Source organism: Lates calcarifer, linkage group LG11 (genome assembly GCF_001640805.2).
Source record: "Lates calcarifer isolate ASB-BC8 linkage group LG11, TLL_Latcal_v3, whole genome shotgun sequence".
NCBI classification, from domain to species: Eukaryota; Metazoa; Chordata; class Actinopteri; family Centropomidae; genus Lates; species Lates calcarifer.
The window spans coordinates 8444716-8460751 of NC_066843.1; the positions used below are offsets into that span (position 1 = coordinate 8444716).

The window sequence follows — 16036 nt, forward strand, 5'->3', positions numbered from 1 at the left end:
GTTAATTTGTCTGTATTTTTGTCCGCTCTATCTCTCTCTGTCGCTCTCTCTTTCAGCCTTCAACTCTCTGAGTGTACACACAAATACGTAAATGCAAATTCTCTCCCCAGGCTCAGATTTGAAATGTTATGCCATTCCCCTTTTCTCCATGTACTCTTGTTTCCAGCTGTTAAACCTGCTGTTTTTTCTTTATTAAAGCCCATGAGATGATGGTAGTCGCTCAGCTCAGAATAATTAGTCTGATAAACCTATATTTTGAATGAGGAGCAAAGATGAGAGACAGATCTCTTTGGAGGATATTTTCTCATGGTGACTCTTAAATGATACACTGAAATGGTTGTTCCTTAATCCAGCGACATGTTGTTTTTCTGGGCAACGGTGTCCCAAATCAGTTTTTCTCAACAATTACTTAATCATTTATTTTCCTTGTGCTTTTTGGTGGGCCTTAAGGGGGGCTGATATGTAGCTATTGCCCAGAGGTGCCATTGTGATGTGCTTGTGTGTCTTTCGTTTTGAAATAATGCTGTTTATGAGTTTTTAATGCATTTTCCTCCCCCATCCTCCCCTTAGATTAAAGATCCCTGACTCTCAATCCATCCCACAGCTCAATTCTTTATTGGGCTATATTTCCACTTTACTTTCCATCCTCTGTTGTACACTCAAGTGGAAAAGCTCTCGCTTAGAGAAACACATCAAGGGCAAAATGACCTCTGAAATGATCCTCTCCTCCTGGAAACTTATCTTCTCACACAGCCTAAAGAGGCTTTAAGGACTTTAATGAACAAAGAAATGCAGGGATGGTTGGATTTAGGAACGTATGTCACTTTAAGTGTCCTAAGGCAATAACAAACAGGCAATAAGAAACTGGAGATTTGGCAAAGGATTGAAAAACATTGTCATGGTCAGACATGGAGGTGCAGTGCCTGATGGATTTGGTTGTAAAATATTATTTATTTATTTATTTTATTTTATTTTTTTATGAGGATGATAACCCAAAACTTTCCACAGTGGAGCTTTTCAGCAGAAGTTGAGAGCTGTAGCATAGTACAGCTGTGGGAAATCCAACTAAATGCATATTTCTAGTCATAATATTGTCACTTGCTGGCTGTGTGCTTGTATATAGACTGGCTTTATTATATTTATTATATCCTCTTTCCATTCTAATAAGTAATTCACCTTGATAAGATCATCACTGTAATAAACCCAGTTATGTTTCCTTATAATTTTGCTAATTTGCTAATTAAATGTTGGTTGGAAAAGTGTATATTTACCCTATAAAAATAGAAAAATTGGCTGTGACTCCCTGTTGGTGATCCTTAGAGGAAAGGAGGAGTTCTTTGGTGCTGCCAGCGTTTTCACTGGCAGAAGTCTAGCCTTGGATGCATTGGTAAAGACTTTTCCACCAATAATGTATAAGTTATATGTTCTTTTTTCAGCCTCAGTGTTTTTCAAAGTAAGGAGAGAACAGTATCCACATCACATCTCCCCTCCTGGAAGTTTTAACTGCCTGAACTTTTTCTAACCTTTTCTTGCAAGATGCAAACCTTTATATAACATCATCTCAATCTGTAATTGTTAATTAATCACTATAGTGCCAGTGCAGATATTCTGTTGTTTCCCAGCCTTGATGTTTTATATGGATGAGTGATAATATTTCCTGAAAATGGTCCACTGTACTTTTTGCAACCATGGTATTGACTGTTTGATTGCTCTGTGCATTAAAGAACTCATGCAGTTATGTGGTCGATTAGCTCAGTACAACTGACCACATGCAGATATACACACACACACCATCATATACACGCATACATTTTCCTTACTTTCCCCACAGTCTATGAAAAATACTGCAGGGTGTCCCATCTCTCCAGAAATTCAAACAAAGTCATTTTCGAATCAAAAGGTGCAATTACACACCACTGGGCTTTTTGGAGCCCGGGGAGCTCAGCGTACATGCATGTTCCTCTGTTTTCCATCATGTGTGCAAAAGCATTATTGTCAGCTGAGAGCAAAGGGGGAGCCGTCAACAAGTTGGAGCAGGGCTATCAGCTCCAATGGCTGAACACTCGCTGTACTTGTGTTTGCTCACATCTGCTCATGTGAGAGGGAGGGAAAAAGACAACGAATCCCGTGTTGCTATAGCAACACTAAGGAAAGTTACCCCACCACCCCCAAATGTTGCTGAGACTGGTGGTGCATTTTTTATCTTCTTTTTTTAAGCATTTTTCTGTGTGCGTGTCTGAACATGTGGGGTCACTGGTATAGCGTCAATCTGGAACCCTGGGAAGACCCCCCCCTTCCTCCACCAACCCCTCACCGCTACCTCTTCCTCTTCCTGCAGACAGGAGAATAGACTGCAGTTGTTCTGCCTCTCTTTCATCTGTCTGTGTGTTGTGAGGAGACCACCAGTGAGCCGGGCCTGGCGTTTTTCATCCTCAACCTGAGTCATCCACTCTTCCCCTCCATAGGATGAAAGGAGAGCCACTGAGAATTCTCTCCCGAGGTGGTCAGACAGGAAATACAGTCACCTTCAGTCTGCCTGATTAAGTGTTTCTACACATGTACGAGCTGTCTGAAGAGTGTCTCTTTTTCATCATGTCTCTTGATAGGTGTGTGAATGGTCTAATAATCCTAATGACCTGGTTGCAGGTGTGTATTTTGGGCCCCGTGTGCGTACAGTAAGTGTGTGTTCGTGTCCCTCTAACAGGAGGGTGCCAGAATGGAAAGGGAGAAAGAGCAGTAATTATGGCCTCCCATGTTCAGCAGAAACATCAGAGGGAAGTAATTTGTTGCTCTATATTTAATCAGTGGAGATAACGAGACTGACTGCAGCTGTCTGGGCCTATGGGCAGGCGGACAAGCAGGAACACCATTTCCTCCAAAACCCATTAGTCTTTAATGCAGCCAGCCACAGTGTCTTATTTCCATACTTTTCAGTGTTCAAATAATCATTATCGCCCTTTCTATCTCCAATTTGTTCAATTGCACACTTTTTCTTCCTCACCTTTATTCTATTCATTCTATTCTCTTTTATCTCCCAGCCCTCCACTTGTTTTCTCTCTTCTGTCCCTTGACTCCATAAAAGAAGTGTTTTATCTCTTCAATCACCTGTAGCGCCTCATGCAAACATTTTCCTCCTCTTTTTCTTTTTTTTTTCTCTTGTCCCCCCTCGTTATCTCCAGCTCTCTCTCACTGCCTCTGCCCGTCTCTCTCCATCCCTCTCTTAGGGTGCAGGTAGAGTTCTATGTGAATGAGAACACTTTCAAGGAGCGCCTCAAGCTGTTCTTCATCAAAAACCAAAGATCCAGTGAGTTGCCCCGCGTTTGGGATCACATCTCTCTCTGTCTGTAGCTCTTTGGGTGAATTCCCCGTCTGCTGTTTGTTTTGTTTTTTCCACATGAGTTGCTCTGATTTTTTCTTTTACTGAAGACACGTGTTTAATTTTAGCGTGTGATGTGCTGTCACTCTTGCCCTGCATTTCATCATCAGTTGTTCAACCTGTCCACTCTCTGTGACTGTTTTAAATGTCTGTGCAGTGATTTAGACTTAGTCTGTAGACTCATTTAGAGAAATGTTACACCTTTATATTTATTTTCCCCTGCATAATTAAAGTCATTAAAACAGTTATTCATTAAACCTTAACTTGAAGTAGAAAGAGGTGTGTATGTCAGGTTTATTATGTGCTTAATTAGTTTAACATTAACAGATAATTATTGCCATCATCCTTTTTTATTAAGTGGCTAATCACTGCTTAAATAACATACTGTAATAGCAATATAAACTGAGGTGCAAAGCATATAAGATCAGCTTTCCACGGTTAAGATAAAATACTGTATACATTTTCTGCTACATTAAAGCCAGTCGTTGTCAGTCAACCAGGGCTGCAAACGCTTTATCGCAAAGATGAGATGAGAACAATCTGACTTTTTGGTAGTGGTGATAAATGGCTTATGAGCTGCTAATGGTTCCCCGGAGCTATTCTGTTTTTGTACTATTTGTGTCGTGTCTTCTAATACATTTTTTTGTGGCTTACTGTGGGTGCATTACTAAGTCTAAAAATCCTACAGAGCTTTATATGGTGTCACATTTTTAAATCATGCATGAAGAATACTCGAAACATTTCTAATCATGTAAAAAAATGTAGTAAAATTTATTTTTTATAAATTCAGCTGCTGATGTTTATTTTTAATGCCTGATCATCTTCTTTTTGCATTGCAGGTCTGCGGGTGCGAATGTTTAACTTTGCTCTCAAAGTGCTGAGCTGCCTTCTCTACATTGTCAGAGTCCTATTGGACAACCCGCAAGAGGAAAGACAGGACTGGTGAGAGAAATGGTGATAACAGGGGCTTAATGAGGTGAAACAAAGTCTCAGTGAGTGTGAAGGCAAGATAGCAGGAACAAGTGCACCAGGTCAATAGATGAGATAACAATGTGTATAGAGTATCCCGTAAAAGGACTGGATGTGAGATTATGGCGATAGAACAGAGGAGGGTGGAGATGCAATCAGGAAAGTAAACTGTTATTTTGGACCGAGCGGAGGGTCGTGCCCAGTAGTGAAGAGAGGAGCCAGACAAGAAGATACTCTCTTAATCGTTTTTGTGGCCTTTTTTTTTTCTCTCCCTGCAGCATGAGCGGAGTGAACTGCACCAAACAAAACACATCATCCCGGGCCTGGAGTGAGTTTGACTGGTAAGCATACAAGTCTCTAATTAGGAGTGATAGCTTTGGCCTGCAGACAAGGACCATGAAACCACGCACCCTGGAGGACTGGCATCTCCAACACCGGCCCCCCGCTCGAAAATGTTGTATAACACAATCAATGCAACTTCACTTAACTGATACAATTCACAATGTTGATATTGAGCATTACAGATCCACATTCATTTGTCACAATCCAACTCTATGGATTAGCTGTCAACATAATACGTATGTAGTGCCTGTGCAGCCTAATCAACAGTGATCTAGTGGAGATAAAGTATGTAATATACGACAACAGAGATGGAGAGAAACCAGGAAGTGCACACGGACTTCGGGCTATGCCATGTCTCCTGCTCGGGGACCTATTGATCTAATTGGTGGCTGGTGACACTGGCTAAGCTCTGGCTCCAAATGAATAAGGAGCCTGACAGAGTGAGCTCAGGGAAGGGATGGGCTGCCTCCTGCTCCAGGCAGCAGACTCGTAGGAGCAAATAAGAACGCGGACAGGCAAGCAGCCAAGCAGCCATGATAAGCCCCAGGGTGTCTTTGAAAAAAAAAAAAAGAAAAGAAAAAAAACGTCTTTCTCTCAAAATAAGGCTGTAAAATTCCATTTGACTGTGTGAATATTACTTTTCTCCTACAACGTAAGCGTGCTAGCAGCTGTGCACTCCACTGTTGCTCACTTGTAAACAGCATAATTAAATTTAATGTAGTGAAGTGAGTTGTGTTCATGGTGCCTGTGTAGTGTCATTGTGTTGTGAAGAAAAGAATTTTAATAACTTGTCCATTTTGGAGTCTGCTTTTTAATTCTTGTCTTTCTTTGTCCCATTTCTCTCCTCCCCTCTCTATTCCTTCCTTTTCTTCTGCTCCATAGGAAACTGATCATCTGGGTGGATAGACCGCTACCGCTGTGGGCACTGCAGGTCAGATAGATCAGCACGCTCCTGTGTAAACAAGGCCTCAGTCTGTTTACACACATTTCTTCATACATGAATGCACACACAGGCGCACAGCAATATTTCTGCATTCCTTTCTTCCATTGGTTTATGGGCAATTAATTCACGCCACAACATTTCAGGGCTTAAATGCACGAAATCAGATTATTGTACTTGACATATATTTATATGTGGAGTACAGTCACATACATGTATATGTTCACAATCAGACACCAGGCTGTCTCTTGCTTCACTTAAACCTGTTCCCTCTGAAGCTCAATCATCAGCACGCCTACTGATTCCTCCCACGCTCTCCTCTTCCATCTCTGCGACTCCTAATTTCCCTCTGCTCTGGTGTCTCTCCGACTCCTCTCTGCTCTCCCTCTGTCTGTATTTCTACATTTCTCGTCCTCTCTCTCTCTCTCTTTTTGCAGGTGCTTGTGGCTTTCATCAGCTTTTCAGAAACTATGTTGCTCGTGTATCTAAGCTACAAGGTGAGTTACTCATGGCCCCCAAAGGCCCAGTCCGAAGCCTTCTGTGATGTCTGTGGCTATGATGTCTACATGTGTGGCGTGTGTGTGTGTGTGTGTGTGTGTGTGTGTGTGTGGGTGTGCATGTGTGTGATACACCTGAGGGGAGTGTTTGTCCACTTTGCACTGCTCTGTGTGTCCTCTCTTCTAAACCGAGGTTGTCTGTCCCCCCCTGATGCTTCTCCTTTGCTCTTGCATTTGGAAAGCACCTCAGCGGGCCTTGAGGCTTCCTCAGCACCGTCCTGTTATTGATACATCAGAAAGACTTTAGGGGAGGCCCCTGTGTTGCTGCAGTGGGGGGCCGATCCATCAACGGGTTGCCCTGCCTTTGATGTACTTGACACTATAAGCCTATGAAGGGGTCTCTCTGCAGATTACTCTGGAGGCTAGAGGCCTTAGCATTTAGAGCTGACTGATTCCTGTGGACATACACTGTGCCTGTCCACCTACACTAGTCAGATTCAGGCCAGCCATATGCAGGCAGCAGACACATAAAAACAGCCACGGCTGACATCTTAATTGAACGGCAAAGCTTAGTGGAAACTGAGTAATGCTGCTTCTTCTCTCAAAGGACACAAGGGAGTTGTGTAACCCTTATACATCCCGATCTATTCTATGGCTCAAAAGCCGATCAATTTCTCCCATTCCTCTCTCTGCAACCGGGCCTGTTATGTGGTAATCCCCTAAGGTCGCCATGACAATAGAGTTTCCTGACCCCTGTGTGTGGTTTGTGTTTCCAGGGCAACGTTTGGGAGCAAGTATTACGTGTCCCCTTCATTCTGGAGATGATCAGCGCCATTCCCTTCATGATCACTGTGAGTGGAAGGATACGCGTTACTGAGCAGTGACAGCGTTGGGTGGGGTGGGGGGTCTCTCAGGCACTCTTTCTTTTTGGCTGTCAAACACCACATCCCCACCCCCACCCCCCTTTCTTTACATGTGTAATATCTCCTACAGTAGTACAGGAAGGGTATCACAACAGGCACGTGTTCACACAAGATGTGACAAGATCCAGCAACTGTATGCGATGTGTTTAAAAAAAAGTGATGAGACAGATGCCAAGTAGACTGAAGCTTTCTCCTCTTGACAGGTGATTTTGCCCTCCTTCAGAAATCTCTTCATCCCTGTATTTCTCAATTGCTGGCTGGCCAAACACGCTTTGGAGAACATGATAGTGAGTGAAGCACCATCTTCCTGTCCAATTTTTCCATTAGTGTCATCTCAACATCTCTGTTATGTTATTTTGTTGGTGTGTGATTTGCCCCTCTCTGTCTCTGCCATCTCAGCTCACTAGCTTTATCTTAAACACTCTGCTACAAAGGTAAAATTAGTGAAAAATATTTAAATTTGCAGCTTTGGTTTGGTAATTAAACTTTTTGCATTCACCGCCTCAACCTGTTCCATCATGTCCTGCTAACTTAGCTTAACTTATTGTATATTCCAGCACGTTGCCATGTTTATCTAGTTTTTGATGCATACATTAATATTATAGTGAATTAATATTTCATCCTTTCTTTTTATTGTCTTTTTCCTACCATTCACTAACCACATTTTATCCTCATCTCACACTTTAAAGGAGCTATTTCAAAGTTTTGCTATTGCTATAGCCAGTGTTAGCATTAACAGTTGTTTTCTCACTAGAAGAAATGTTATGAGTTCAGCATCAAACTCGCGACAAAGAGCTGTCTCCAGTGGTGGAAAGCAACATCAACATTTTGTTTCTAGTTGTGTTCTTCTTTTCTTCTTCTAAAGTTAGCATGCTAACAGCCCAGCCGGCCTGTCTCGTCACTTTCCGATAGCATCTCACTCCAGCTGCAGGGCTTATTCTAACCTCTTGTATTGTAAACGCTGAAGCTGTTGGCAAGCAACCATCACCACCACCTGCTCCCAGCGAGATACCATGTTCAGCGGCAAAGAAAACTTGCAAATAGCCCTTTTAACAATGCAGCACTCGGGTTGTTGTCATTTCCATACATTTACTCGTATCTCTCTGTCTGTCTGTCTGTCCGTCTGTCTGCAGAATGATCTCCACAGGGCAATCCAGCGAACGCACTCAGCCATGTTTAACCAGGTGGTGATACTTATCAGCACACTCGTCTGTCTCATGTTTACATGGTGGGTATCCTTCCTGCTGACACTGAAGTGAGTGGGGGGCAACAAGGAAAGAAAAGAGAGGGTAAAGAAAGGAGAAAGAGGGTGAGGTGGACAAGCAATATTGTGATACATGCAGGGGAAAAAATGAGAGACAGGAGAATAAAAAGCTTCTGGAGCTAAGAGAGGAAGACAGAGAGAAGAAAGGTAACTGGTAACTGCAAGAGTGAGATAGTGCTCTGAAATGACAACCGCCAATTGGTTCAGCGCAGTGGAGGATGTGTCAGCTTGCTGCATATCTGGTGTGAAAGCCTGAGCTAATCCAGAAGATCCTACACACAGCAAGAATTAAGCTCTCTGACCATTTCAGGGTTGACATTTGCCTGTTGACTCATCTGTCCCTTAAAGATCACAATAATATGCACAGCTTGCGTTTGCACATCTATATATACAAAGATACAATGTCCCACAAAGGCGCTCAAGTGTGCATCCACCCCCGTCTCCACACATGCAAAGTCATTCATATATGAACAAGGGTGAAATTCAGCTCTCCGTGGATAATGGTCCGCACAAGGCCCAACCTATACTTCACCCAGCATGTAGAGTCTATTTCTCAGTGATGCTCACTTCCTATTCCTGCTTTGTCCATCTTTCCCACCCCACTGACGTCCTTCAGCATCTGCGGGATCCAACACCTCGAACGAGCGGGCAACAACCTGACCCTGTTTGACTCGCTCTACTTCTGCGTGGTGACCTTCTCCACAGTGGGCTTCGGAGATGTCACCCCTCAGATCTGGCCCTCGCAGCTCCTGGTGGTCATCATGATCTTTGTGGCGCTCATCGTGCTTCCCATCCAGGTGAGAATTGACAGTGATAACCCTTGATACAAGGACAGAGAAGCAGATGATAAAAAGAAAATGTGATTAGTAGTAAAGTCTGAGTGTAATGCGATGCAATAGAAAGCGTTAATAATGAGTTTTAAGAAATGATCCAAAAAACTATATTGGTTTGATGCACCAATGATCCCCGAAGGCAAAAACCCATTTCACCAGACTTGCATTTTATTTTCAATTTAACCTTGGGAGCAGCCAACAGTGTTCTGCTAGGCTGTCCTCCAGTTTAGATAGAGGTAGAAAAATCTCAGAACAGAATATAATGTTTATATTATCCTAGTCATGTTCTGAATAATAGTGGAATATTAGTGTGCATGTAAACATACTGATTCACATGCCTTCAAAGTGATCAGTAAATTCCCAAATTAACAGATGGGGTATGTTTGCAACCTACAAAACCCCATTTGTTTTCTCTGGTAAGCTCATTACAGTAAAGTTTACTCCTTTAGGCTGAGAAGTCTTGTATTTCCCCCCTTGCACAATAATGCGATGACTCACTGCATCCTACGTAGATTTACAACACTATTTTTGTTCAGAGACCAGAGAGTGTGTCTTCTTTACTCGCTCAATTCCCCAAATCCCTCTCCTGTCATTTAGCTGCTCCACAGAGGGAAGCTCGTGACAAGGAACTACAGGAACCGTTTACACACAAACACACACATATGTACACTATTTGCACAGGGACTGCTAAAAACCCCTTGACAAACGTATCAGTTCCACTGTATTCTACTGGCTGTTCCTCATATTTGTATAAACCTTTTTTCCCTCAGGTAGCCAGTGTGTCTAACAAAAGATGTGAAAGTGCTAATAGAAGGAATTCCCTCCATGTGTTTTTTACCTGCAGTTAGAGGAGAGACTCTCTGTTCAGCAAATCACACACACACACTACTCATGAACAATTCACAGGTGATTTGGTTGACTACCACTCTTGTTTTGTTGTAAATTGGATTTCTTTTGTGATGACGCTACACAGCTTTGGTAACTTTTCTTTCTTTATTTATTTTTTTTTATATCACATAAAAAAGCAGTAGGTGTAGGGCTGCATCCTACACATGCCTTATCAGTCTCTGAACACGTTCTCACTGTTTTCTTTTTTCCATCAGCTGTGACCATGTGATGGCAAAAACCCTCACACAAACTAAAGACACGAGCGTGAAGATACATTCGTTGAACTTTCACGAGTTGACTCATAAAGAAATGGCGATCTGTGCATCACCAACATGGATGCCATGTCATCCTCCCCGCTCCCTCTCCCCATCTTTCATCCATAAATACCCCTTGACATTTAGAAACTGGCCCCCCCTTAGCCCCAACCCCCCCCACCCTGTGTGTGTATATGTGTGTGTGTTCGTCTGTCTGACTCTGAGTCCTGCCATGACCAGTCTCCAGGCTGCACAGGGGAGCCACAGAGCACATCAGGATTCAGCTACTGTCTTTTTCTTATTGCTGTCTCTATTGGTTTTCCTGTAACTGAAGACAACACACGCTACAGCACTACAGGAAATGCACCTCTTGAAGTAATTTTGTGTAATTTTGAACCTTAAAAGGATATTGATTTGAAAATGAGATGAAAAGCCAACCATTTAGGTAATTTCTTATTTTTGTTTCCACCAGTTTGGAGACTTTCCTTTAAACAAAGCATAATGCCAAAAAATGGAAATTTGACTGTTACTTCTGAAGTCTGCCAATACACATATGACAGCTGAGTGCAGATGTGTATGGCCTGATGTTTTCCGACGTTAATGAGCTGACATTATCTCAGCACTTAATCGATCAAATTTATCTGGGGTAAAATGATTACTTCCCCAGAGAAAAACACGCACGCAACTGCAACTGCATGGATTGAATTATGTTGCCACATATGCTTGGAAGCATTATCAGTCACATTATCAGCCATTCATTGAAGTTCATTGACAGCTCGCAGAGGATTCAATACATCATGGATTTCATGTTAATTAGAAAAAAAAAGTTTGAAATGAGTGAAATGTGCATGTACTACCAACAAGAGTTTCAATGGCGCTTTGCATGAAAAGGATAGTACTTACAAATCAACCAAAACAACTAGGGAAAAACAGAATGCAAAGAAATTTTGAAAACAAAGTTTTTACTGTTATTGAGGAGACAGGTGTACGCAGGGTATTCAGAATATTTACAAGAAGTAGCCTCTGCCACTAACTAAAGTTAATCCAAGATTAAAGCCTTGATAGTAATCTTTGGGTAAAAATCACGATACGATACAACACATGTTAAAACAACTAACAAAAAAATAGATAAATAATGATCTTAAAAATATCCTCTCAGCAAAATCGCTCACAGCTACAACAGTTAAATCTAGCTTATTATCTGAAGCTAATATATGTTTTTCCTGGTATTTCTCAGCATTTTCTGTTACTGAGTTTTTTGAGCTCTGCTTGTTGGAGGAGGACACTGTTTGCTGTGAACTGGTACTTTTTGCAGCAGTAAATAGAACAAAATTTGTCCTAATATTTCGTTTTAAACCAGTGTTCTCAGTGTCGATTATCTGGGTATTTTTCAGTCAACATCTGATTCTTTCTTCACTTCAACTCTTCCCACCATCAATCTATCAACCTGACCTTCCCCAGCACATAAAAAAAAAAAAAAATCAGTGCAATTCTGCTCAGGGCTTCATTTATTTCCATGATCTACCTTCCCCTGGTAATCTCTGCTATCACATTCCATTCAGCCACATCCTGAACCAAATCTCCACTTATCTTAATTCTTCCAAACACTCTCCCTAATCAAACGGAAACACTATACAGTACAAGGCATTGTTTCCTTTTCACATACCACCTGGCTCTTCCCTGTATTTCAACTGACTTAATCCAATTTCCATCTGTTGAATGCGATGGATGTTGTCTTGAATGCAGTTCGAGCAGCTGGCCTTTCTGTGGATGGAGCGACAGAAGTCCGGGGGGAACTACAGCCGCTACAGGGCGCAGACGGAGAAACACGTGGTGCTGTGTGTCAGCTGTCTCAAGATTGACCTCCTCATGGACTTCCTCAATGAGTTCTTCGCTCACCCCCGACTACAGGTCTCTGCAACCGGTGGGGAGGGGGTCATCTTTGTCATCTTTCTTTCTCTGAGCAGCTGAGGTTAAAGCAGCGGATTAATTCAGATCAAACTGCTATCTTATTCATGTGGGAGCAGATGCATGTGTTTGCTTGAGGGTGCATCCATGTGCGCATATCTCCTTGTTCAATATTGATGTGTGTGTTTTTGTGTGTGTGTGGGGTTAGGGTGAAACGTTTTAGGGAGAATTGGGTTCAGGTAACAGCTAAAGTTGAGAAACTCAATGACCACAATACCAACTCTGTGTTTGCATGTGTCTGTATATGTGTGTGTGTAGGACTACTATGTGGTGATCCTGTGCCCAGCAGAAATGGATGTCCAGGTTAGGAGGGTCCTTCATGTCCCTCTGTGGGCCCAGCGAGTCATCTACCTGCAGGGGTCAGCCCTCAAAGACCAAGACCTGATGAGGGCCAAGTGAGTCCATGTGACAAAAAACATCAATAATCATCTAATTACTGTTACAAATTTAGCCCTGAGAAAACCCCAAGAACAGACCAGAGTTTTGACACATTGAAATGAGGGGCCTCACATGCTGAAGCTGGAGCTCATAATTAACACCTACAGCACCTACAGCCTTGAAGTAACAGCTGTAATTACGGTTTGAGTCATATTGCTTATTGTTTACCCCGTGGCTTTGGATAATACAGCCGCAGCACCTTAGGCTAGCTTTGTCACAGGAAAGAAAAGGAGCGAAAGCCTGTTTGTTTAATCTCCCTGTCTCCTCGCCTCCTACTATCTCATCCATAAATGGCGTAGGCTTGAAAGACACATTGGTTCGTTTGTTGTTCTATTGTCCTGCTTTTTTTTCTCTTTTGTCCTCTCCCTCAGTAACATGACAACACCCTTCTTTCCTGTGTCTTCTCTCCTCATCGCATTCCCCTATTCTCTCTCTCTTTCTCTCTCTTTCTCTCCCTCTCTTTTTTTATTTATCTATCCCTCTTGCTCCCATGGCCACATGCTCTACTAACTGCCTGCAGGATGGACGATGCTGAGGCCTGCTTTATCCTCAGTAACCGGTTTGAAGTGGACCGCATAGCTGCTGTACGTTCCTCGCTGCTTCCCTGTATCGCCATGACTCCTCACACTGCAACACATTCCTATTTAGTCTTCATGCCTGGTTACAAGTTTTAATATTTAGTTGTTTTTTAACAAATGAACAGAAAAATCTTGTAGTCGGCTTTTAATGATGTTTTGGATTGGACTTTTTTTTTTTTTTTAATCGCCTCATAAAAATTCATTAAAGCCGCATTTGATACAAGTGGATTTAACTCACTGCACTGGCTGAAATTTCTGTGCTTGTTGCTTTATTTTTTATTTTTTTACCACTAAAATATTAATTGCACAGTAAAAACACTTGAAACAGAGGGTAAAAGAAACACAGGCTTGACATTTAAAGACACCATAAACAGGCATGTGTGAAAAATACAGGAAATGGTGCAACAACTTTCGGTGTGGGGTGTTATACAGCAGTGCATGCATGAGAAATTATCTGTCATTTTCTAAGCAGGAAACAGCAAAACAACATTATGTGATAATGTAACATGGCTTCATTTCACCAAATCACCACACTGGTCATCTGTGAATTTCCCTTGCGAATTAATAAAGTATCTGTCTAATCTAATCTAATCATCTACTTTAGGAAAGATAAGATATTTGGGATGAGATGATGAGATATTAATAATCCTGCTTGTTGGTCCTGTGGATGGCAGTCAGTCAGTCAGTCAGTTGGTCCACACATTGGTCCAGACTTAAATGTCTCAACAACTATTGGATGATTTCCTGTGAAATTTAGACATTCATGGTCCCAAGAGGATGAGTCCCACTGATTTTAGTGATTCAGTTAGCACCACAATGAGGTTGGCTTTTTTTGGTACTAAGTGAATCGTTTAAACAACTCTTGAATGGATTGTCATTTAATTTGTTCATTCATAAGTTATTTGTTCAGTACTTTGGTTCGAACCAAAGATCTCCAAAAGTATTGACATTGCCATCAGCCACAGCTGTACTTTGTGTGTACTGCTGCTTAGCAAATGTTAGCATGCTAACACATTAAATATTGTAAACACAAGTAATCATCAGTGTGTTAGCATTGCCACTGTGAGTATGTTGGCTGTGGATTCGTAGTCTTGTTTTTCCTTCAACTGATTTTTTTAGTGCCAGTTTTACTCACTTGACTCTCCACGGCCTTCGCTGCGTATTTTAGGCAGCCTTGCTTACTTCTCAGAAGAAAGATGTCAGAATTGCATTACGCTGAAATGTTGCGAGGGCCGTTCAATTGCTCTGTGCAGTCAGCGGTTTAAGAGGATTATTAGAGAGGAGCTACAATCTGATGCTGTTAATGATGGGTTTCTACCTCTCGTTCACTCCACTTCACTCCATCCATCTCAATCCCTCTCCGTCTCCAATTTTCTCAGGATCATCAGACCATCCTCCGAGCCTGGGCGGTGAAAGACTTCGCTCCAAATTGCCCCTTGTACGTCCAGATTCTCAAGCCAGAGAACAAGTTCCATGTCAAATTTGCAGGTGGGCAGTGAATGTGAAGTCAGATTCGCTGGCAGCAACTTGAGGTGCCAGCTAAAGGTGTGTTTTTTGTGTTGTTTGGATGCAACTGCTGTTATTTGATCACATCAGGATGCAGGAAATAATGGGATGACACCTACTAAAAAATATATTTCTCCAGCCCAATTTGACGAGATTTGCCCGGCTTGTGACTGGAATTGTGTTGTCACTTGTCATGATACATAACAATGTAAAAGATAGGTTGTTAGGGAAGCATTTTTATTTTGCTTGTGCAGGGTTGCATTATGGTGACATGGGAAACTGAGCCTGTCTTGTCTGCAGTTTATTTCCAGCGTGTGTCACGAGCTGTCATGTCCCATTTTCTACCTGAGTTTATCCGCCTGAATTGTAAGCCTTAAAAAATGTCATCTCTATCATCGTGCCTGTGCAGCAGCAGCGGGGCCTCTCTGTCTCCCCCCACCCCACCCCCCACCCCTGCCCAGCTCTGAAGAAGTGCTGGACAGATTGGCTCAGCTTGGCTGTAAGCCTTCTGAGGGTTTCTGCGAGTTTTTACATTGCCTTTTGGAGAGCTTCCCTTCTTTCTCCTGCTCAGCAGAAGACACCAGTCAATCATCTGTGAGCGAAGAGGAGAGGAAATAAAAACTCCCTCTCTCTCACCCTTTCCTCTCTCTCACACATCCCTCTGCCTACAGCCCCGGAGAACGTCAAACTCAATTCAAGCTCACCGCCCTCATCCCAGCTGTCTCCATCAATGATTAACGTTTTACTTTGCTACCTCGGCAAAGAAAATCCCCTTTCTTTTGATGAGTTCTGCTGTTGCGCTAACCTGGCAGTCAAGCTCTCCCCACAGGCAATCCTCCTTTGCCCCTGCAGTACTGTTTAAACACCTCGCTGCCACAGCCAGACTAAGGCCTTTGTTATTAGGGAGGCAGGAATTGTCAGGCAGAAAGACAAATTCATGTTCATCCATGATAACTATGTCTATATTATACAATTATCAGCTAGCCCTGTGGGGTGGAGCTCATGAGTCAGACAGCTGTAACATGTATGTCAACTGCTTGAGTGTTTTATGTCACATTGACATAGTGTTGGATGTACTCAAACCTTTTTAAGCAATGTGGATATTGTTTCTTACGAAATACCCCAACAACCATCCAGCACTGATGCAACAGCATTTCAGTGCTGAATAAGAAATCCCTGCAGAGCTATACTGAAGAATAAAGTACCTCTTTAATCACTCAAATCTTGTGAGTTTGAACAAAGAAAAGTTATTGATCTCCT

At 42.4% G+C, this 16036-nt stretch overlaps 1 protein-coding gene across 3 annotated transcripts in view; it reads left to right on the top strand.

Moving 5' to 3' along the window:
• The window catches only part of LOC108902674 (potassium channel subfamily T member 2), a 36026-nt gene that overhangs the window by 8221 nt on the left and 11769 nt on the right, over positions 1 to 16036 (top strand). For 2 of the 3 annotated variants that reach the window (XM_018704621.1, XM_018704620.2), the window contains exons 2-14: positions 3225 to 3304; positions 4216 to 4318; positions 4624 to 4686; positions 5570 to 5618; positions 6065 to 6124; positions 6901 to 6975; positions 7251 to 7334; positions 8181 to 8275; positions 8928 to 9108; positions 12033 to 12197; positions 12513 to 12649; positions 13213 to 13276; positions 14650 to 14758. In XM_018704621.1, the coding sequence (XP_018560137.1) occupies positions 3225 to 3304; positions 4216 to 4318; positions 4624 to 4686; positions 5570 to 5618; positions 6065 to 6124; positions 6901 to 6975; positions 7251 to 7334; positions 8181 to 8275; positions 8928 to 9108; positions 12033 to 12197; positions 12513 to 12649; positions 13213 to 13276; positions 14650 to 14758 (1265 nt within the window). The remainder of the gene's footprint in view (positions 1 to 3224; positions 3305 to 4215; positions 4319 to 4623; positions 4687 to 5569; positions 5619 to 6064; positions 6125 to 6900; positions 6976 to 7250; positions 7335 to 8180; positions 8276 to 8927; positions 9109 to 12032; positions 12198 to 12512; positions 12650 to 13212; positions 13277 to 14649; positions 14759 to 16036) is intronic. The other variant, XM_018704623.2, reaches the window with a different exon arrangement.